This window comes from Neomonachus schauinslandi, chromosome 9, assembly GCF_002201575.2.
Source record: "Neomonachus schauinslandi chromosome 9, ASM220157v2, whole genome shotgun sequence".
Lineage (NCBI taxonomy): Eukaryota > Metazoa > Chordata > Mammalia > Carnivora > Phocidae > Neomonachus > Neomonachus schauinslandi.
The window spans coordinates 105887875-105912874 of record NC_058411.1 but is presented as its reverse complement, the minus strand read 5'-3'; the positions used below and the strand labels follow the sequence as shown (position 1 = coordinate 105912874).

At 40.0% G+C, this 25000-nt stretch overlaps 1 protein-coding gene across 2 annotated transcripts in view; it reads right to left on the bottom strand.

Moving 5' to 3' along the window:
- Positions 1 to 25000, bottom strand: part of MAP2K5 (mitogen-activated protein kinase kinase 5) — a 247019-nt gene that overhangs the window by 66139 nt on the left and 155880 nt on the right. Inside the window, exon 17 of one of the 2 annotated variants that reach the window (XM_021693799.2) lies at positions 16984 to 17013. The exons of the other annotated variant lie outside the window; for it this stretch is intronic. Coding sequence (XP_021549474.1) covers positions 16984 to 17013 — 30 coding nt within the window. The remainder of the gene's footprint in view (positions 1 to 16983; positions 17014 to 25000) is intronic. 2 annotated transcript variants of the gene reach the window in all.

The window sequence follows — 25000 nt, the reverse complement described above, 5'->3', positions numbered from 1 at the left end:
CCTATTCTGTGGGTAAAAGAAACCATGGTTTAAGACAACTTAAAATTTTACTATTTTAATGCTTTCTCTTTACTATGAGACAGAGAGAAACAACAACATCAAAGTCTTTTTTATGATCTTATAACTATACTGTTTTTCCCAGGTTCTTAAAGAGAGATGTTCTTACCAGGTTTTATTACACGGCTTTGATAGCTACATATTATATGAAATCATCTTTATAAATTTTGTATTAAGGTAGCAGTGCTAGTACCTGAAATTGATTCAAAATGCTTAAGATACTCAATTACTTTTTAACACTGTTACACAACACAGTGACTTATATCTTCTATTTCACAAGAACTTGATGATGCAACATCATTGTAATTGATTCATTTTCTCAATTAAATAAAGCTACTGTGCTTTTCTTTATATGAATGCCACATAGATGACAGAGTTAGATATATTCTTTCCTTTCTCTGTCTCAGATATATTGCCTTAAAGGTTATATTCTGTTCCTCTGTTTAATTCCACCGAAAATTTAATGCCACAGTCATATTTTTCAAATTCTGAACTGCCATGGACTCGACTGTATTTATATTAGGCCTATTTTTCACTGCTAAACTCTTTGTTGTTTACCTTTTTCAAGATCACATTGCTGGACAGGCACAGTGCCCATAAAACAGACTGCAACAAAGTCAACCTCTAGTCATTGCCTCTGCTTTTGCACACAGTTCAGGAAAGAGTGAAGTCCCTCATTTTACAGCACATTAAAAGTGGTACTAAGGGTACTCGATATAAAATGTTAGCTTTGTGAATGTCTCTCTTTATTCTAGGTCTGCCTTCCAAATGCTTCGCTGCGAGAGCAGAGTTCAGAACACAATAACATTGTTAGGGCTGATGAACTGCCTGTCCCTCACAACATATGAAATGCCGTTTGTAACTAACTTGTCCAAGTCCAGAGTCCTGCCGGCCCACTTTGCTGGAGCTGAGTTTCCTATGTGTAACTAGTACTCTGGGACAATGAACAGAACAATAACTGCTCCGATCATTACACTTTGCTAATCAGTCTCCAGAACTAGTAGCATTTGATAAACTAATTAGATGACTCTCTTCTGTCTTCTGGGCACAGCTTTTTTTTTTTTTTTCTTCTTTTCCCAGCCCTTAGCTACAAGACTTTAAGTGACACGAAGCAGGGACAGTTAAGCCTCAGTCTGATGTAAGACAGATCTTCATGTGTTTAAACGGGGAGGACTGACTTCATAACGGGGCAGGCCTAAGTATAAGTTACGGGGTGTTCTTGCAGTAACACTTATCATTTATTTCCTTGCAAGGACCATGTAGTTGGCAATTTCAAAAGCTCCTATAACACGACTAATGACTTTGGAAAATGATCCTTGAGAGGAAACTGCCAATGCAAAAGTTTGCTGTGGGGCCTCAACTTTGTAAAGTCCACGACTGGTGAGAAACAGCAACTCTGGGAGCCCCACGTTCTATTTCCATCTCTGTGGAGGCGCTTTTTACACACAATGGGAAAGCCGACTCTGCCACCAGCCCTTTTACATTATGTGCAGAAGCACAATCAGAAAACTGAAATGATCCACCTATGTAACTGCGAGAAGACACTGGCTAGACCTTTCATTTTCTCTTTTACTCTCTGAAATTATGGCTTGCCCTGCAGCCCTTGTCAGAGAGATTTATGCGTGACCGAGGTCAGATCTTCCAATATCAGTTGACAAATTTTCTCTTTACATATTTACTGCTTTTCAAGCTTGTGTTATTTTCTCTTAAGTAGAAAAAAGAAATATGAAATTAAATGATATGGTTGGCATTTTTTAAGTACACCGGGGGCGCGTGTGCGCGCAGACTGGCACCGTTCCATGTTCAACTCTATTCTTACTGTACACTTGTTTTATGTTTTAGCAACAATAGCTATTTTGCAGACTCTCTTCTCAAATCAGATGCATTAAGCTTAACCCTGCCTAATATAAACCAGGATTATGGTAAACTGAGACTTTTATATTACAAATGAAGAATAATAACCTAAAAATTTTTTTCTTAATGAAAAGCAGCTGCAGGGATGGTCTACTTCAATCTACTCATTTTGCTATTAGGGATACTGCGGTTTAGAGGGGCGCAGTGTCCAAGGTCACAGATACAGCCTGGCCTAGACCTGACTGCTGACTCAGGAGGCTGTCTGGTGTGGAGAAAATGCATATATGCTGGAGTCAGAAAGACCCTCGGAATTCCAGTCAGACCCCCAACGCCTCAGAAGCTGGTACTGGCATTCAATCTAATTTTATCTGGCATGGTGCTGGGTGCTAAAACTTAGGGACACACCACCTCCAATCAGTTACAACTTGCAAAACTGAAGTGCCCAAATCTCAAAAAGGCTTCAACGAGAGAAAAGAAAAATTATTTCCACATGACCACAAGCTAAACACATACTGCTTAGCACCACTACCTTACTGTAAGATTTCCTAAACAAAGGACTGCTTTAAAAAAAAAAAAAAAAGAGTAGAAAAAAATGTACCCTAGCTAACCATAAATGAGAATTCTGATAAACTGGTATTTTTAGATATTGAATGCAGGATGAGACAAAATAAATGAATAATATATAATTACTAATATAAAATGAACAAGTATAATTCACTTGTGCCATTGTATCTCTCCTGTTTAACAGCCTTTGTCCTTGTTCAAGTTCTTATCATGCCTGTAAGTCTATTAGCATATCTTATATAAAACAAAAGGAAAAAATAAGTCACGAGAATTAAACAACTAAGGACTTAAAACAAAAATAAGTGGCAAGAAGATTTAGCAAGGAGCTACTCAACGGGATATGAGAGAGTCACTAGGATTCCCACCTTCTAAGATCTACTCATGGCACCTTCTCTCTGCTGCCTTCAGGAATGACCAGTTTTGAAAAGCTAAAACTAGATATCCCTGAATTTCACAAACAGCTGGGTGGGACAGAAAGGCTCTAAGATGCCTAGAGGAGGGCTCAGCTCAGATGGGACCAGACAGAAAATCATCAAAGCCATAAATTAGATCACTTGGCTCTTACTGCTTCCCGAGTATCAAGGACAATGCATTTTCACACAAAACACAGCAGCTGGAGCATCAAGGTACAGTGTAACATTATTCATTTGCTGGGTCTGCCAGTCAGTGAGCAGGAAAGAAAGGACCTGACTGCCAGTCTCCACTCTTTTATCCCTTGTGTATTTAAAATCGACATAGCTCATGTCCCATTCCGCATAGGTATATAGGAACCCTAGTAAATCATCCTCTGGGCAAATGTGAATTTAATATTTAGACCTGAATTTTGTGAGAAAAGCAGGGGCTCAGAAACACAATTTAAAATGATCAATGTGAAGGTGCCTGGGTGGCTCAGTCGTTAAGCGTCTGCCTTCGGCTCAGGTCATGATCCCAGGGTCCTGGGATCGAGTCCCACATCGGGCTCCCTGCTCCTTGGGAGCCTGCTTCTCCCTCTCCCACTCCCCCTGCTTGTGTTCCCTCTCTCGCTGTGTCTCTCTCTGTCAAATAAATAAATAAAATCTTAAAAAAAAAAATGATCAATGTGAATTATAAAATTAACCTTCTCCCTAATGTCTCTAGGCCTGGCCAAGATGTCCATTAAGCACTTTCCTTTCAGATAAGATTTAGAAGATTTTCCCTTTCAAAGAAGATACATTTGCTGTATCAAACTTTTCTCTTTTCTTTGTTCCAAAAAAGGGTGGTCTTATTTCAGAGTCTAGCTTAGAACATCAGTTATGTGTGTATGTGGGGGGAGGCAGCAGGGGGAGATGTGGCTTTTTTGTGGCTTTATGGTCAAACAAATCTGCTGTAGCAAAAGATTTTTAAGGTGTCAAAATGTCTCACAGGGTTTTTTTCTGGAGCTCTCATTTAGTCTGTTACCTCTATTAGTTTCAATCCTCCACATGCCATAGAATACAGAACGATGTTAGAGGTCACCTGGTCCAACTCCTTGCTCCATGTGGAAATTCACTTTATGATATTCCTGACAGGCAGGTATCCTGTGTTTGCTTGAAGACTTCCAGAGATGGGATTCCAATGATTCTATCCTGGGTGGCTTAAATTGTTAGAAGGTTCTTTCTTTTTATGAGTTCAAATATGTCCTCCTGTGAGATGTGCCCATGGTCTGGAGCTGTAGTGATTAAGTCTAGTGATGGCAATTCACATATCTGAAGATGGTTGTTTCTCCACCATGTTTTCTTTCCTGAGTGAACGTCCTGTTTTCCTCCTCTGATCATTTGCTATGATTGGTTGTCTTCTATTCTTCCCCTTTCAATTAATAATGACACTCAAATCCCATTTCCCTGCCCCTAAATAGCCCATGTGCTTCCCCCACCAGCTACTTCATCATCAGCTTTATGGGTGGGGCATGTGGTTCAGGCTTAAAGGAGTCAGCATCATCTAAATCCCCCACGCTTGGGGAGCTAAGCTGATCCAATCAAACTGAAGCCTAGGGCCTCCGGTTGCCTATAGGAAAGAGAGACCTGCTCTTCCCTTCTCATTGGGAAGCCGGTAGCCCTGGAATTCCAAGAGCCAGTCTTTTTTTTTTTTTTTTAAGATTTTATTTATTTATTGGAGAGAGAGTGAGAGAGAGCATGAGAGGGGAAAGGGTCAGAGGGAGAAGCAGACTCCCCACCGAGCAGGGAGCCCGACATGGGACTCGATCCTGGGACTTCAGGATCATGACCTGAGCCGAAGGCAGTCGCTTAACCAACTGAGCCACCCAGGCGCCCACCAAGAGCCAGTCTTGGTCTGTGAAGGAAGAAGCCCACCAAGAACAGAGCCAAAAGTGACTTGTTGGATCAAGTTCTACCGAAAACCAGCAATACTTGATTTTTGGCCATGCAGTTCAATCAAGTCCCCTTGCAGTTGAGGCAACTTGAGTTTGCTGTTACCTGAACTGGAAAGCTGCCTGGAGGGGTAGGCAGGGTTTCACATTCTCCACACTGTGATGGCTTTCTTGGAATGTGATGCCATGGGCGCGTGTCCTCATAGAGCAGGACACCCACACCCGCACGTATACCTCACATTGACTGGCTCAGTCACCTCGTTCTGGACATTATACACCATTCAGTAGAAGAAACTCCTGGAGGCTCTAAGTCCATTCATGTTTTTGATAGCCATCACATCGTTGGCTCAATGGAGGGAAACACGGAAGTTTATAAATCTTGGACTGAAAAAGAATTACTTCTTTCCTATACTCTTCTATCTCTTATGTGTTTCATACTGACAGAGTATTCGAGAGTCAAAATGAGTACATGATTCAACCAAGTGCAGAATCTAGACAAGTCTGATTTCTACCTGTTGCCCCTCCCCTGCAACAGATAGGAAATACATAATCAGCCTTTTGGCTCTGGAGAGGCCTGTCCAACACTGAAGTTGAATCATAGATCTTGGGGCCTGGAAGAATCTTAAAGGTTTTTTAGTCTGACCCACCTCTCTCTGATCCCTGAATCCCTTCTTCATGACACTCCTGGCTGACAGGCCTTCTGCCAGGATGCATACAATGATGGAGAGCTTATGTCTTCTGACTGTCCATTCTACCTCTCATTCCAGTTCTACGCTCCTGACAGTACAAATCCATGTCTTTTCTTACATAAGAACCCTCCAGTATCTTAAGACAACTCTTTGGAAGCTTTTATCCTTTGGGTATTAATGCTGGCAGGACAGAGTGGAAATACGGACACAGAAGAAAAGGGGACAAAATTATTAATTTAAAGCCTAAAAATGTATATTGATTCTTAGTTCCTTCTAATTCTAAAATCTGCTATGCTGACATGTAAAAAAGTCAAGTCAGACTAAATCACTAACTCATTGATTCGTATACCTTTATCAAGTATATACCAGGCACTGTACTGGAGTCTAGGGCCTAGAAGATGGACAAGCCACAATTGCTGGTCCACAAAAATGAGGGATTTATTTAAGGTCGCTGAAAATTAGTGACAGAGCTAAGACTTAAGCATAGAGCTTGTATTCTCCTCTAAATGCCACTCAATATTTGGACAAAATACAATTTGTTAGATTCAAGGTGCTGTAGATTTCTAAGACAGTGTCCCCCCAAAAAGGGATGTTTTCAGGCATTTTAAGGAATTCTTTCTTTGTGGGCTAAGACTCTACATATCACTGCCTTTTTTTTTTTTGCTACGATGTATTTGACAACATTGTTTGGCCTGCTGAGATTTTGAGATAAGCGGCAACTGCTGCCAATACATGTTTCATATGGAATTAGGAAGGAAAGATTCTTGAAATACAGTCACATGTAACCATGTTAACTCACATGTGTCTTATTGGTTTGACTGTGAATGAGATTCAAAACAGGACTTAAAGAAAAGAAGTCATGGATCTAGAATGAACTGAACAAAGCTTGATTTCTGTTTCAGAGTTGTAGGGCACACCTCTCACACTTTGATACAAGTGAAATCCAGTTCAATGGAGTCCAAGAGCGTACTTGGGGAGACGGTGATGAGAAAAAGGTAGCTGAAGGTGTGGAAAAGAGGGGGACACTGCTCATACCAGATGAAAGGAGAGAGACCACAGAAGGATCTGGGACAGGGTTTTTCAGACTCTGTGTTTCCCAAAGTTCACATAAGATATTACTTAGACATATTAACAAAAATTAACAGAGCAAACCAGAACTGCTCTGGTATTTGTGTGTGCATGCATGTGTGTGTGTGTCCAGGAGTAAGTTCCCACCGACTCCATGTCCTGTCTTCCCATCATTCTGCAAATCACTGACCTAGCACACCTCTATCCTTTTCCAGATGAGAAAACTGAGATCTGTGTGTGTGTGTGTGTGTGGGTGGGGGGATAAACCATAATCTGACAATGATTTAACTTGTCACCTGCCGGGTGTGTCACTTGTTGCCTCCGGGTCCTCTCTGCCCTGAGTGAGTGAGTGTTTACGGCTGCCTCGCTATGGTGGCAAAGGGCTGTCCAAAGAGCAGGGGCTGGAGGAAGGCTTTTAGTCGGCAACTTTCTCTTGTTTACTGTATTTTACCACATTAGAACCAGGACTACACTCACGGTCTCCTCATGCCCAGAATGGTGCTCTTTGCAACCTGTTTCTGAACAGAAAACAAGACAAGCTTCATTACCCTCTTTGATCTTTCTTTCCTCCTCTGGCCTCCTTTCCTCATAAGACCATTCTATTCTCCAGCTTTTCTTTCCCTCTCCCCATGGCAGTCACCACCTACAGACTTTGACAGAGTCCACACTTGGTTCTGCTTGGTTGCCTCAGTTTCCCATAATGTGTTGGAGCTGACACCCTGACTGTGTGCATACACAGACAACTGCCTCCCTTCCTAGTTCCTAGCAGCCCTTGGGACCCTCTTTCCACCTGGTGTGTCCCGGGCAATCTCCAGTCCTAAATCGAATCAGCTCTTTGCTCCTTTTAGACAACTCACTGAGTTTTCAATGAACTTAGCTTGTCCATTTTATTGGCACTAAAGAGGGTTGGGTTCTTAGCATCATTAGCATTTTAGTTGAGGAAGAATTCCCAAGCCGCCCCTGGGCATTAATCCAGAACTGCTAAACATCTAAAAAGTAATCTGTGCTCAAACAAAACTTGGGCGGGTCTGCCCCCTTTTTAACTTAGAGCCCCAAATCTACCCAAGTTTTCTATACTGAAAATAGTGATAAGTAAAACACTGGAGTACAGTAAAAGCTGATGTCTTTGTTGCTGCTGTTACCGCTGCTGAGGACCACATTGCCCCCAGAGATCTGTACCCATCAGCAATTAACTGGCAGACAGGGAGCATCCTGGGACAGTAACTTCCAACTCTGCAGACACACCAGTTCGAGGCAGTACTTGAGTGGATGGTTTTGTAAAATAAAAATGGCCATCTGGGCTCTTTCTCCCCGCACCATCCCTCTAGAGTGGGAACCAGTCTGACCCTGTGGCTAAATACCTGGTAATCATGAGGGAGTCACCAAATGGCTATTGGAATCCCATTTCCTCCTCTATAAAATAAAAGAGTTGGAGGAGATCACTGTAAGATCTTGTCACATTCTGAAATTCTCTGATCCCATGAAGTAGCAGAAGAGCACGAATAAAAACCAAAGGGGAAAGAGTGCAAGGGCTCCCAGACCACAGAGCCCGAGGGGGACAGAAGATGGCAAAGTGGCCACCTGAAAGCCAGATTGGGCGCCAAGTTCATGACTTCAAACTTCAATTCTATTTCTGGGCTAAGCTGATGATTTAAAAATCGTAAAAGAATCAGGGTCCCCAGTTACTGAACTAAAAACGACTAGGTTCTGTATATAATTCTATATATTATGATTGTGATTGTGAATGATAAATTGTAAGTCGAAAAAGAAAGACTGTAAAGGAAGGCTCTTGTGGGATCAGAAAAGTAATTCATTTTAGTCCTACCTGGTGTGAGACATGAGACATGGTCATATATTTTCAGAGTTACATAGGTAAATCCCTAAAGTACTTTCTGGAAATATAAATAATACTAATATTACCTTGCTCTTGTTTACCCTCTTATGTTTTTCAAAGTGTCCTCTTAGGCATTAGCTCATCTGAGAATGACAGCTCCCCACCTCTGAAAGTCTAGAAAATGTCCTGTGATGTGCCAAGTACCTTGGGGGCAGAGATCTTAAAATGTAATGATTTCCAGCCTCAGACTGGCTCCCAGTCATCTCAAAGGGATTCACGAAAAGTCTCAACCCCGATTTCATTACCTGGTCTCTGCTGCACTTGCTACCTCCATCCTGACATACCACTTCTCTCCTCTACCACTCTGCCCTCCCAGTTCTTCCTTCCCTCCCAGTGCTGCTTTAAAAGTCACCTAGGAAAATTCCTAAACTGGTAGGAAGACAGAAGGAACAGCAGTAGTAGTGGTATCCTACTGAATTAAAGTCCTGGAAGGCTACTGTATACAACATGCTGCTTCAGACCTTTATCTTTTACCGGATGAGTCTCCTTTGGACTAGAATGCCTGGAAAGTTCTTTCCCACCCTTTTAGCCTCAGAGCCTCAGCTCCAGCATCACCTGCTCTGTGAAACCTTCACAGCTTTCTAAAGTGACCTCTTCCTCTTGAGGCCACAGCATACCACATCCTGTAGGGTTCCTTTTGCATCAACTGCCATGTGTTTGTTTTGTATTTTTCTTTCCACTAGACTAGACTCTTTGAGGGCAGGGACCACATCTGTTTCATGTCTGTACTTCCGGTGTTCAGCATAGTGCCAGGGCAGAGTACCTGTGATGATAAATACGTGTCAAACTGAACTGAGATGTATGCCATACAATAGTTTAGTAGGAGCTGCTATAAAATCAAACCAACATGGGGTTAGCGTTTTAAAAAAGACAGGGTTCACTAGCTTAGCTGGCTAACTGCATATACCTCAAATGAGGTATTAATGAGTAATTTATCTTTAATGAAAAATGTCATGTTTCTAAGCTACCCACATTTTGGGAGTTCTTTTTATTCCATTTCTGCTCTATTTTAAAGACATACTAGGAACCCACTTCCTACCTTTGCAATAGGCTAAGCAAATACCATTATGAGATCTCTTGATAAGCATGAGATAGATAATGAGAGAAGAATCTGACATTGGCAGTTTCAAAATTCCTGCGGAGAAGCAAATGTATATAAGTGAACATCTTCCTTAAATTTTAAAGGAATTAAATTTTACCTTTGCCTTTCTTTTTTTTTTTTTAAGAGAGGGAGAGAGAGAATCTTAAGCAGACTCCACGCCCAGCACTGAGCCCGACATGGGGCTCGATCTCACAACCCTGAGATCATGACTTGAGCCGAAATCAAGAGTTGAATGCTCACCCGACTGAGCCACTCAGGCGCCCCTCACCTCTGCCTTTTATGGAACATGAAATCTTTTTTTTTTTAAGATTTTATTTATTCATTTGAGAGAGACAGACAGAAAGAGCACAAGCAGGGGGAGAGGCAGAGGGAGCGGGAGAAGCAGGCTCCCCGCTGAGCAGGGAGCCCGATGCGGGGCTCGATCCCAGGACCCTGGGATCATGACCTGAGCCGAAGGCAGATGCTTAACCATCTGGGCCACCCAGGCGCCCCTGGAACATGAAATCTGATTTTGTATGACTTTAAACATTACTATACGTTATTATTTATTTATGTATTGTTTTCATGGGGCTTGAACTCATGACTCTGAGATAGAGACATGAGCTGAAATCAAGAGTCAGGACACCCACCCAACTGAGCCACATAGGAGCCCCTAAATTTTAGTATACTTTAAATGTCTATATCCTAAATAATGAGAATGAAAATAAATAATGAATTAAAACATGTAGGCTAGAAATCTGTTTAGCAAAAAAACTGCACATACATTGCTCTTTTAGACTCTTGCTAATTACAGGTGAGTACCTGAAGTTTAGGGTAATTACCTACTGCTGGTTTTTTCCCTGTGACTAGACACCTCACACAAAAAACTGGATACATATGATTCTGTAGAATCCTTGATGTTCTGAACTTCAAAAAACTCATGTAACAAAGGATAAATTCCAAATAGCTCTTTTCAAAGAAGGTCAACTTTTTAGGTATTATTTTGCAATTCTAGGTTGCTCTCGTCATGATCAATACATTAGTACATAAATAATAAAAGCTATGATCTGAATTTAACATTGAATATAAAACAATATTAAATTATCAAAATTAGGATTAGTAGTAGCATAGTCAAAGGCTTTTAAAACATGAATAAAATTAGGTATAAAAACTAGAATTTCAGCACTAGCTTTAGAAAAGTGTTTAATGTTTTAAAATAGTTTTAAGAACATATGCTTTCTACTCCATTATGAGACAAATGCTCTATCCAGAGCACAATTTATTACTACAGAATAAATGAATGTTTAAAAGACAGTCTGTCAATTGAAAAAAAAAAACACACATTAAAATAGCAGGTTTCCAAGCCAAGTTAAATAAAATATTTTCTCCTTGACAAGCTGCTTACATTTATATGAAAACAGGGCAAATTTGGTCAATAATATGGATTGTATATAATAAAAAGGACCTTAGATCATGTTAATACAAGGATCAGAAAGCAGTAAGTTCAATTAAACCCACCCAATTACTTAGCAAACTTTCAGATACAGCAAATAAATTAATCTGTTTTAAATGAAAGTGCTCAGATAAGTAGGTTTTTGACCTGAGCAAGTTTCACTAGCAGCAATCACAGCAAAGCAAGAATCTGCTCAAGCAAGGCAAAGCCCCCAAATCAAACAAATGGTATTAGTAATCAAAAAGCATTTGCAAAACGTATTTCCTTGGCTAGTAGCAGAGGGTTCTGAGTAAACGCCACCTACAGCTTCCCTCATACTTTGACAGATAGTGCACAGGGGATGAACACACATTCCTTTTACCCACAAACAACCAGGGTATTCTGCTTTTAAAAACAGGGTATTTCATTTCTGTACTATCTTATGAAAAAGCCTGTTGTTATACTATTAAGAATGCATGTCTTTCACTTAAAATCCTCTATTATCCACTTACGTTGAACTTGTACTGGGATTTAAGAATGCCTCTTTATTGAGACAAGTAATATGTCATCATTTTGTTCAGCTAACAGGCCTGACAGACCTTGTCTCCTTGAGTTAAGAACAGTAGATCTCTATTTCGTACATTGGTGGCAAAAGCTAGCAGAATAAATGAGAATTAGCCAATTGGTAGTAAAGGTTTTTAATCCCAAAGATCCAGACTTTCCTTCTACCTTAGCCTTAATTATTCTATTTGGCCAGATGATGGTATGTTCTTTTCAAGAAAAAGGATCTCTAGATATTACAATAATTTATTTGAATGCCATTCTTATGTATTTTTAACAAATAACGTTGCCATTCACTATATCTCTTATGTTTTTGATCCTTTTTACTACTTATCATCTTCTTTATTTGAAGCAGATTTTTAACAGATAATCTTGATCGTTACAACAATATCTTGCTCGCATTTTATTCAAATAATTCTTAAAAACAGCTTAAAAAGCCGTTTGGAATAACATCAAGCTTGCCATCAATCAAACGAAAAAATTCCGCTGGCGGTTGTATAAACATCAGATCAAGTCTGATGTCTTCAAGGATTTCAGAGTGAACCATAAAAAACTCCATTAACTTCTGACAAAGAATGCAAATTAATCACAACATGGGGTGAAATGAAATTAAAGGCTCTTTTCTAATCAATGACAAGGCGGGATGAAATATTTGTTACTCTCTCTGCACTCAGACTGCCTGGGATGTTTGCGCTTCCCTCGCGAAGCCCCAAATGTAAGGTGTGAGTACAGATTCACCCGCAGTTGCTGTACAACCCTCCTGCCCCCCCCAGAGCTATCTGCTTACAAGTCGTGGAGATTCACAAAACACACTAATCATCTGAATCTCAGGTGCATCCAATTTGTTATTCACACTCTCCCATGCCAGTGAAAAGCCTGGCGCAGACAGATGCACCAGGAACCCTAAATGACAGTTTTGGCCTCCGGAAGTACGATCACTACAACAAAATCTAGTACAGCCTCCAGGTGAAATGTCTGGAGCTCCATATGGAGCAGGGAAAATTAACAACAAGATGAAAATCACTGCAGCAGCGGGGAGTCGGAATTTTTGAAAAAAAAAAAATGAAATTTAAAGATGAAGAAAGAGAAGTAATAAATTAATGGGGTGTGAAAACATTCAAAGCTTTACAATACCAGGGGCACTATTTGCTCAGATTTTTTTCCTTTTTTTAACTTCAGGTCATTTTGATGTAATTTATTAACCAAGATCAGGAATTGTAGCCAAAAGAACAACAACATTTTTATACATACAAAAGTACTTTAAGTACATTTATATCTGTATTACCTTCACTTTCCTGTGGCATCCTGCTCACCAAATTTCCAAATGCCAGAGCTGACACACCCCCTGAGAAGTCTCCTTAATGGACTTACTATCATCCTAATGCAGGGCACTACTGTAAAGTTTGAATGAAGGATGACAATTTGTAGCAGGCAATCTTTTTCATTTCTCCTAAATTATGGTGTCATTAAACAAACCATTGCCCACCGTCATGTTTTTTAAGTCTTTTAAGTCAACTGAATTTGGATCTACATGATTAACTATACACAGCTCCAGTCCTTGTCCAGACCTGCACCTCTTTCCAGATTACTGTTAATGCTAAATTATTCAAGAAATGAAGATACTTTTTTGGTTGCGAGACATTTAAAAACACAATTTTTCATGATCCTACTGCTTCACAGGCACCCAGAATTTAATGGTACTGGGGTCAGGGAGAGCTCTGGAGCCCTGTGGACCCTCCCGTCCCTCTGCTAAACACACAGTAGGAAAAGCAAAAGGGCTCTAGGGAATGGCCTTGTCATCATCTACCATGGCATGGCCCCTGATGTTTGGCATTTCTCATCCACATAAGAGGCCTCCTGGAGTGGAGAAGGCAAACCAGGAGGAGGCCTTGGAGGGGCTCAGTGGGAAGAAGAAGAGTGGTACGAACAGCCAACCACATTCAGAGTCCACAGAGCCCAGGCATTTGGTTTAGTTGCCTGCAAGTCCTGGGTCTAACTGTACCCATTCAGCCCTGAGGCAAGGGGCCTCACCTGTCCAGGCCTCCGTCTGCTCACCTGGAGGTTGGGAATAACAGCCTCTGAGGGTGGGATATACAGTCTGAATCAGATAATAGGACGTGATCTGAAGCTCGATGTCTGAAAGGTGCTAGATGGGTCCAAGACATCGCTGTTGTTCCTATCGTAAGTTGTAGTGATACGGCTGTGCACTTACAGTGGCTCCTAAACTTTTGTTCTATACAGTCCTAAACTGCATGCCAATGAGGCTATGCAACTTTGAGGCCTAAAGGAAAGGGAACTAGACAGTGCTTCCCAGTAACAAGTAAAAACCTGATGCACAAAACAATGAAGTTCCTATAGAATGATTATCTCCACAAAAATCCAGTCCTCTAATCTTTATGTTGGTCCCAGGCCACCAACTCTCCGTGATACCCTTCCCTCACCTGCATCCCCACTGGATACACACTGTGTCGCCGGTGGGAAGAGGGGCCGTTAACGACATTGTCAGCAGCACTGACACTGGGCCGGTGGAGGGACAAGTCTCCAAGCGTGCCTCTCCTCCCTGCTTTCTGCTTTGCTCAGTTTATGCTCTGCTCCAGCTATAGCTTGCAGGTTGCCAAGCACATCCTTTTGTGAACTTTGGCTGACGATTAGAAATTCTGTTCTGTGCTACGGCCCAACACCAGGGCCAGTGGGTTGGCCCTTGGTACTTTTCAAGTGGCTTCAGAGCACATTTGCATACTTGCTCTAATCAGATAGGAAAGGTAGGTATTGGGAACCGCATTCTAGATTTAAGGAAACTAAAGCCCTAAGGAGTTACAAAGCAAGAATTTAAGGCCTATGGTGACCACAGTTTGTGGGAGAGTTGGGTCCCTATTCTCATCTTTTGCCTCCTGGTCCGGAGTTCTGTCCAATAGGCCGGTCTTCTCAACTTGCCATTAGTGAAAAGCTCAGATCTGGTGCCCTGATCGGACTTTGAGTTCAAAGTAGCAGTGTGTTGGGATTGTCCCCAGCCCTGGACAGAAGGGATGCAAAACTATGTGATTATGAGGATCTATGAAAGGCTTTCACGTGTTCAAGGACCAGACCAGCAGGTGACAATTAGGATGAAGCAGTCAGTCCTTAGCTTGGTAAACAGAACCCTGCTTTGACTGGATGGCTGTTTATAAAGTAGTGAGTTTCCTATCACTTGAGGTATTCAAGCAGAGTGTGGATATCTGTTTCCAGAAATATGGTACAGAGGTTTGATTCGATGATGTCTGTGATTCACTCCTGCCTACTGCACTTGGGATTCCACAGAACCAACCCCACTGCAGTTCAACACTGAGCAAATCAACCATTCCGTATGCCCCATTTATGAGGGGATGCCATCTCACAGAGTAGCTTGGGGTTCAAATGAGATACAATGGGCCAAAAAGAAGATATTATTCATAATCCAGTGTCTGGAATGCTATGAAAATGAACATTGTTCCTCATGTACTTTCAGGACAAAGTGAAGGGCAGGAAAGACACCGATACGGTACCCTTTCCCAGTCTCCAGTCTGTCGTACAACACGAGTAAAATAAATGCCAAGTCCACCAAACGTCATTGCTGATTCTAGCCAACAAAGCACACAAACTTCTGTTGAAAGATCTGGGAAATAAGCCTAATGGCATCAAAGCTGCTTCTATTATTTCAAATAAAAGTCCCAGTTTGGTGACAATATTCTATCACGATTCAGGGAATATGGCTTTCTCCCCACTCTGGCATAAAGGTTATTGCTAACTAGGGAGTCCAGCACGTTAGAATTTTCCAGCTTCCACTTGACTGATCAAGTAAATGTATACTTAAACATTCGAGAAAACAGAATTGCAAAGGTGTACAGCCTCTTCCCAAATCTGACCAGAGCATCCAAATGCTTCATTTGTCAAACACGACAGCAATCCGTTTCTTAGACTCATCACTTACCAAATCTCACTGGTTAATACTCGACACATGAGGAATCTAAAGAATATAGCTATGTTCTCAATCTCTGGCACTTTTATGAGATGGCTTACAAGTTTTCTACTAAGGCTTCTTTGAGAGATACACTGTAACAGGGTCTCTGCATTTACAAAATTTTAGGGGATTGTATAAATTGGCCAAACAGTGAATTGTTTAAAAATTACTGACAGAATAAGAGGCTTACCAAGATAAATATTCTAAAGAGCTATAAATCCTGAAAATGTGATTTTAATTTGATGGGCTACCTAGAGCTAAGCAGCAAGACTGTATATCCTAAAATCTGACTAAATGCTAGCATGCATGCCAAGCGATTACATTTTAGATTTTCTCTTTAAGGAAAAGATTATGTTTAAACAAAGAAGCCCACAAATTTGACAAGTGAGTGTAACACTCTTGAACCTAATAACTTAGATGATTTCTCTCCCACTCATCTGATGGCTTTAACTGCAAAAGAAAAAGGATACAAAAGACACATTTCAGCAAATGAAGGGTCTTTAAATGTCCACATGGGTACCAGGAGAATTCGCTTAAAACAGCTTATAAAGATGGTAGAGTGAATGAGCCCCATCCTATTATTCAATAACCATGTTTGTGATGCATCTGCATAATCTAACCATGCATAAATTAGTATGTGTAATACAACACTTATTTGCATAATAATAGCAAGTTAATAGATGCTTAAAGAGCAGAGACCAACACCACCTTTAAATCAGACATGCCTCCAGGCACTTTGGCCTGTACAGACCAAGATGCCAGAAAAACAGGGAGCACCAACCAGAGGAAAATAGTCAATCCATGCATTTTTCATCCCTCTAGACATTTCACTTATTTTGCCCCCTGCACACTGGGGAATCATTTTCAAACCACAAAACAGCTTTATATTTTAAGTGCTAGCACCCTTCTAAATAAAAATCTTAAAGAAATTATAAAGATTATCATCAGCAATGGTAATATAATGGACAGTTTGTTTTCTTACAAGTGTGGATAGGAATGGGCAAATTTTTAAAAAATTAGTATTTTCAGAATCACACCCCCATAAAATCAGGGGCCTGACTATTTGCTTAGCAAAAATAATGATCTAGATCGGGTATTGTCACCCTTCATCTCAACCCTTTATTTGAAATAATTTTAACTGAAACCAAAAGCTCAAACAGTGTATCAAGAAAAGGCTGTGCCTCTCCTCTAACCTCAGTATAAGCACATGGCACTGGGCTAGGATAAGGAAAAACATCACCAGTGTCACACAAAGGAAGAGCATGATGATGCCTTTCAACCTTTAACAAAGAGAAAAAAAAAAATCTGGAGTTTAAAAAAAATCAATCAATAGAGACTTCTAAATGACTCTTTTAAGATATCACTTTTCAATTTAACAGGACAGATTTATTTGTATGTGGCTCAAATGTTCACAATTGCTCCCTGCACCTTCATACATAGGAATGAATGTCACAGTGGCAAACGGCAGTAATGAACAATCTTACCTGAGGATATGGAAACCTCCCAAGAGCAAGCTGGGAAAGGAAATAATATTTGTCTAGTTATAGATTTGCATGCAGGGCAGATCTCCTTAAGACAGACAAGTACTAAACTTCAGAACTATACCCAGCAAATATAAAAAGCTCTCAACCCCGGATGCAGGAACTAAACTACTGCTGTAATTACAGTAAAAGTTGCATTTAGAATGGACATTTTTAATGGGCAATACTGCATCCCTGATTAAATATTCTAATTTTAACAACTAAACATCACCATTATGTGGTTTCTCTTAGGAACATTCTCAGCTCTATGGGCATTATTCACATTTACCTGTGTGCGACAGTTTTCATTTAAACAGAGATATAAAACCAGAGCAGACCGTATTGTTCCCAGCCCACAGTTCTGTAGAGTTTTTAGTAACAAGTACATAGGCATTGTTGTAGGAAATGGGGAATGGGCCATATGAAATAGAAAATTTTGCCACTATTTTCATCAATTTATTTGTTTTTTCATTCATTTTTCTATCCACAGAAAAAAAAGAGCTACCACTAGTAGAAAAGTGGCTATTTCAAGGCTGCGAAGTCAGAACTATAGGTCTAAGTCTGAAATCAGGAACGTGGATCTTTGGAGAGCTTCCAATTTTGCTTGATTCGTAAACTGCCATGTGTTTCTAGGCCAGTCACTTAATTTTGGTCTTGGAATTCTCACCTGTTAAAACTCAATGATTCAACCAGGAATAGAGTTGATATAAAGTAATAAGATAAAATTTACCAAATATACCGTAACATATTTTAAGAAAATAGCAGCAAAACTTTGAAACTTCGTAATGTAGCCTATCCTCAGGCCAGAAATCCTTTATATGTATTTGTAACTACTTTCAAAGTAGAATTGCTGTATCAGGGAACTTTGAAGCTGGAATGAATCCAAAAGAGCATCAATCCACTTCACAGATTAGAACCCAAGAATGCCATTGAAGAAGTTCCCACATATTTAATCAGGAGAAGCCTGGGGCCTGACCCTAAGCCTTGCAACTTAATCCAGTGTTCTTTCCAGAGTTTTACATTGCTTTTCTACATCTTGAGAAGTTGTGCGTTTATTTCAAAAACAAGGACACTATGGAAACATTGCTGAACTCTTTTTTAGAATCATTTCAAATAACAAAAGAACACCTATTTCATTTTATTAGAACTGCATTTTATCTTGGCCTTAAAATTATACACCTCAGCTTTTTGATCATGTAAATTATTTGTTGACTAAGGTTTGAACGGCCTGTGGGTATTACCAAAACCCAAAGCCACCTTTGAAGAATAAATATTTTGTTCCTTAATAAGGATAGACATGAAGATACTGAGTTAATTTTTAAAGATTTAAAACCAGTCAGAGCAAAGCAATGTAATAAGGAATAAACCATATGACTTTGTAAGGTGACTACTTTGAAAAGGCCAACACTCATTTGGATGTATATTTATATATGTATGTGTGTTTTGCAATGCCTAGTCAGTTTCATTACCTTGTACTCATTCTTATATACTCAGAGTTCACTGATTTTCAAGATACAAAGTTATACTACCATTATTTCACTTAGTAAGTATCATTAATCAAGGGATTAGTATAAAGTACAGATAGCAAAAACATCACAAGATGGCAGGATGGAAAGAGAGTGTGGATGTTAATCAAATGCCCTCTCAGGTTCATGTGATTATGTTTGTTGTCTACACACTGTTTTAAATTAGGAAGGGGAGAGACTCAGTTCTCCACTCCCTCTACTCTAATCCTACCCAATACAGGCAATCCATTTGCCTTATATTTTGTAAATACAGTGTGTTTCTGGCCAACGAGAGTGTGCACATTGATTCAGGGGGAGCTGCTGTGGTCTACACGGCAGTAATGATAGGCTAAGCATTTGCACCATTACATTGACCTGACCGGCAGTGACAGCTCAAGAAAAGCTGTCACCTATCATCACACTCATCGGTGGATGACAAGTTTTGCACATCCTTCCATTTGGAATTATCAAACTACCAAGAGGAGGATCTCTCATCTAAAAAAGCTAACAACTTAATGACTAGTAGACAACATTTAGAGTATTTTATCTCAAGCCATTCTATAGGCCCTGTGCCACTCACTCGGGTATACCGTTCACGTATCACTGAGGACTGTGGAAGAATTCTGTCCACATGGCTTACCGGCAGAAGAACTTGCCCACGACACACACAGTTAAAATCTAAGTTAGTTGGCTGGTACCGATATGGGACGCTGGTTTTTGCTGAAGAACTAAATAAGGAATGATAAATGGAAGGCTTAAAAAAGAAGTGGCATAAAATGAAAAATATGAATTCTTTCCACTTGAACACAAAGCCTCAAATTCTCGACTTATTATTGTTCTATGGAGAGGCCAGGCTACAGTCAACTTGGGAATGTGCACTCATCTACTTGGTGCCCCCTGTCATAACTGGTACGATGTACTAAGGATGGCTGCTATCATTCCTCTACCCTGTAATATACCACCATGCACACAGAGAGAAAATTCAGTGCAGGCTGGTCAGCTGGGAGCCTCTCTGTACCAGTCTGCTTGGAACCAGGTGGCTGGCAGTGCTTGAACTGGTGAACTCATCATTCCCGGGCCTGGCTTTGCTTTGTGTGTACTTTCCTGACATCCTATGAAATCTCAGTCCTGTCAACTACATTCCTGGGAGAACTGCTCTAAGGCATCTTGCAGCTCTGACCTCTTTGGAGCCAGAGGACACAGGATGGTTCCTCGTCCTTGACCAGAGCGGCACAACCATCATTTCCTCTCTCTCGCAGCCTGTCACCACCGTGCTGCTCCAGCAGGAGGCCAAGGATTCCAGTTCTGCACCAGCGCAAACTGGCAGCAGCACCAGTAGGCTGGCACCAGAAGCAGTCATTTTAAGGCCCCGGGAGAGGAAGCTGCCTTCCACGTACGTCCCTGTCGCTCTAGGTTTAACGTAACTGTGGTGTTTTTGCTCCCCGCTATTTGTCTTGTGGCAAAATAGAAGGAAATATATAGCCAGGCCCCAGAACCTTTTTATCAAGTTCAATTAGGAGAAGGGAAGAAAGGAAAAGGTCTCTTAGCAGATATGGCTGCATGAAGAACAGGCTCCTCACGAGGCTGTCAAAAGTCAAAATAAACACTGAACCCTTATGAGGAAGAGGGAACACATACGCTGTGAGTGAATATTTCAGAGACAGACGGACCTGGGGCCATTCTGTATCTTTTACCCCTACTGGTCTATTAATCTACTTGCATTTCCCCAGTTTTTATTGTCAAGGTATTATAAATTAGGAAACTTACAAAAGAGAGTATGTAATCTTCTCTGAAATGGCCTGCAGATATGTCACTGTACTAAATGTGTTTCAGATTTAATGAAGCTTTAATGTCCTTTTTAATTTTGCCTGTTTCTGTATCACCAGGGGTCGGGCAAGGCAATCAGCACTCAAGAGGGTGGTTTGGTTTAAAACTAGGAAAAAACTCATTTGCTTATGAGTTGCACTGTATTTTCTTAATTAAATTTACTGAGTAAAATGGTTTAAGTTCAGCCAACCAATGACCTTTGTATGTAGATTTAGATTTATAAATAGGTTAAAAGTTAAAGGAAAGGGGAAAAAAAAAAAAGAATCACAACAAACCAAACAGATTAGGACTAAGCCAATAGAAATCTTTGCTCTCTTTATCATCTTTACAAAAGAAGCATTTAAATATAGGCAGCTTAAGTCCAGTTAAAAAAAAAAAAAAAGTATAGGAAAAATGTGGATGCACATAAGCGCCAGCAATTCATCAAATGACTCTCACATCCTTTTCATTCCCAGGAGGGGAGCGGCCTGTGTTGTAAAAGATTTGGAAAAGCTTTATTTATTTTGGGGGTGGTGGTGGTGGTGGTGGAGGTAGAGATGGGGGAGGGAGAGGATTCTATTTAATGTTAAAGAAAAAAGTGCATTTTGATTCCAAATACTTAAGATTCAGCAAACTGCTAAATACTCTGTTCGTTGTGGGAAATTCACTATGTAAAAGGCAGAAAAAGAATGCTCTGAAAACATTTACCATCGGGAATACATTTTAATAACAGTAAATCACTAACATTTCACTGTAAAACTAAAACTGTTCCTTAGTGTCATCTTACTGATCTTTGTTTGTCCAATCATAACCTATGAAATACTCTTGAGTTAGCCTCATTTGAATATGTTGGATTTTATAATTTAAATAATAAATATGTGTATGGGGGTGTGATCATAACGACTGCCAAATGCATAGCAACTGCATGATAGAAACATCTATATTTTAACAAAAAGAAGGTATTTATTTACAAAGCAACAAAAATGGCTTCTGTTGGTAACACGAATAATTATGGTCATGAAGTCACAAACGATAAAGAGAAAAAATACACTGTAGCAAGAAAGCAAGTGGGGAATACAAATTCAGAATATGTTTTTGGTGAATCAAGTTTCTTAGAATATCAACAATGTGCTAATAGTTTTAAATTTACAGTTATACTGAAGAGCCCTGGATTTTTTTTTTTATTCTTAATTTAGACATACTCTGTGTTTCTCGGCATAACTGCAAATTGAAAATAAGCATTTTCAATATAGCCAGTGATCTAGCTGAAGGAGGACTTTATAGTCTGAAATGTTCTAAAATTTGTTCTTAATTACCTTGTGCACATTTTACACAATTAAATTTCCATCTAAGGATCTTGCATTTAGATTGTGCACTGCAGTTAAACCTTCATTTTATAGAAATGCAGCAGTCACTTTGGAACATTCAGACACGGGGAAACTTTAAAAAATCAGACTTAACTACTGGATTACATAAAATTCCCTAGGTGAGATTTCATCCCAAGACCAATTTACACAGTCCTAGAGAGAGAGTTTAAATCATCTGAAACTATGCTGGTGAAGAACCATAATAAATATTAAATACCTCAAGATCTACCCTAAGATTTGACTTTTCTTCCCATGTATCAATTTCACTATCCCCTTACTGAATGGTTTAAAAACAATCCAAAGGATATAACAGCAATTTACCAGTGTTAAAGTGCTTTGGAGGTTAAACTGACAACAAAGAACAGAGAAACACAAAGCGTCTTGAAGTAGGGTTTCAATTAAATGTGGAGGATTTAGTGATGCAGGACCAAAAAAAAAAGAGTTACAAATTAATTTAATCTTCTGCCTATAGTTTGCAGCTGCACTCCAAAGTGTCTAGGGCTTAAGAACAAAGCCTTAAAAGGCCTCGGAGTGAGGAAAGCTTCAATTTTTAATGTATAACGCCATTAGCTGATAACTTGTGGAATCTGCGACCCCTGCGGAGGGGCATAAGTGCGAGTAACAGAGACTGATGAAGTGACATATTTGTTCATGTCTAGAACTATGAGGAAGAGGGTTATTACTAACACCATCAGGCCCAACAGAAATATGCCCTAATAACCTTAGGGACCCTCCACGTTATCAGTTATCCCTACATCAAATATATTAAAATCAAAACCTAATTCACTTTAATTAAAGACAATTAGTTTGTTTTACTATTATTGTTTTAACTTGTGTGATATTATAATACACTGCAAATTAAAGATGGGATAATAAATGTAATGAAAGCGCCAAACTAGGTACACCTTTCCACCCTGCTTGGAGAAATAAGCGTACCACTGGTGTCTATTTTAAGGAAATGCACGGACGCCATCATTAAAAGTGGTGCAGAAACATTTCACTCTACGATGAATACAGTGGGACCGTGCATATCTCTTCCCTATTCAATTTATACTTTTCACATAACACTTTCCTATAAACTGTAAGGATTTCCTTAACACAAACAGAATTATGGCCCAATGGAGGCACCAGAAGCTTAATTAATTTGCCCAAGGTCATACTGCAGGTTGGTGGCAAAGCTTGTTAAATCACTAAGAACTGTGGGCTCTACAGATGTTTTTGGCAATGGCAAAGGACCCTGTCTGCAAAGGCCTCGGAGACTTCCAGTGCAGTGGGTGAACCACGACAAATAACTCATTACGGCTGTACAAAAGTGCTAAGTGCTCCTGAGAGCTCGCAAATAACATGTTTTCTTTGTGTCGAAAGAGCCTAAATGTGAGGCTCCCATCAGGAGGGCTTCTTAACATGTGCCAGTATTTAAAAAAGAACTACTCATCCTCACTCGAGTCCATGGATAAAAAGTAAATTTATTTTAACTGAAGGAGGCCAAACGCGGTAACACAAAGAAATAAATCAAGTCCTTCTCCATCATTCGGAAGGTCCTCCATTCTATCCCACAGATTACTAGTAATAGTGGAGAAAAGACAGCATTACAAATAAATGTTTCCAATAGAGTGTGGTGGGTTTTGTTTGTTTGTTTGTTTTTTTTAATTAGAAATGGGCTTATTACAGTGGACACTTAAATGGGGAGAGGGCAACGGTAATTCACAAGTACAATATCCTAGTGCTGTTCCATTAATTGCTTTATTTGTTTCACGGTTAAAAATGATTGCTTGCTGTAGCCTAACCGTGGATGCTGAAGAGCATGATACATTGAGGTCTCAACCTGGGCAAACTGTACCTAAACTTACACTTTATTGCAGCTTAGTTCACAGTCTTCACCTAATAGAGGGGCATATCCCAGTGCAGCAGCAGGATAAATCACCCTGGAATATTACTCCGGCGAAGTTTAGCTGTGACTGCAGCATATGTGCTTTCGAGCCACTGAAGCAAAGGCCCATAAAATACACTAATTACTGGAAGTTATGGTCACTGAGTGATTGATAGCGCTCTGCAAGGCAGCTTCCTCATTTTCAGCTCTTCTGACGGGCTCGTCCGCCACATAGCAATTATTAATTCATGACCCACCCCTCGGGCACCAGTACCTTTACTTCTAATTCTCCTGCTACCAGACCACTGCTACAGCTGGACACTGTCTTTCTTCATTCTGATGGCTGGGTAAGGATGATAAAAAGGAGATTTCATGCTAAATGCTATTGTTTTGAATCTTTAAACGTTGCTCGGTCCTTCTCACCCTGCTGTCCCAACACATAAATTCTCCTTCCTCTCCCACAATGCTATTTCACTTGCATCGTTTTTTTTTCGGACTGTGTGTGTTTGTATATGTGTGTGTGTATATCTATCAATCTATCTATACTACACTGGAACAAAAACTTTGAATAATTTTTTTGCATGAATACTACCGTTTAAATGCAATACACAATTTCAACTTGGCCATAGTAAATATGAAGCAGCTGATTAAAAAAAAAAAACCCTCTCTATTTGAAGAGACCCACTTTTGTAGCTTTGAAGACACTCTGATTGTTCCAAGTTGATTTCCACCGGTATCTTTACTCAGAACAATGCTAATTGGGTAATATAAATCTCTAAAAGTCACTGAGAAACAACTGCAAAGGTCTCTTTTGATGGTGTCTTGTGCACTGAAAGGAAATTCAGTGAGAAACTCTAAATTAAAAAGAGATAACGTCCAGTCATGATGGCTGAAAGCAAACAATTTACTTTTCTAATAGAAAAATAAACTTCAAATTTTTGCACAACTCAAAATGCAATACTGGAGGTAGTTTCTCTATCTGGATTCTAAGATGGTGTAACAACAGATGAACAAATGGAAGTCCGGGTTACCTATCCGTTCAGGACTTGGTTCAAATTACTACTCCTTTTCTGCTGGGAGTTAATCCCAGAACACAATTTTGAAGACAAAATTCCTATCACTCCCTGTCCATACCATTCACTGGGCAGCAGAGCACATCCTACCTGGTGACATTTCCTAGTGTTCTACATCTTCCTGTATCTCTAAGGCCTGGTAAATTTTGAGTTTTGTTTAAGGGCAGACTCTTAAGTCATATACTTTTGTGTTCTTCATGACACCAGAAATGGTATTTTGCAGTCGGCTGACAATAAGCATTTGTTGATTATGATAAACCCCCTGATGGTGAGGTCTTCTAGAGCTTACCCAACCTGGCAGTGCATGTTAGTTGTTTCTATGCTATGATACCTTTTTTTTTTTTTTTTTTTTTTTTTTAA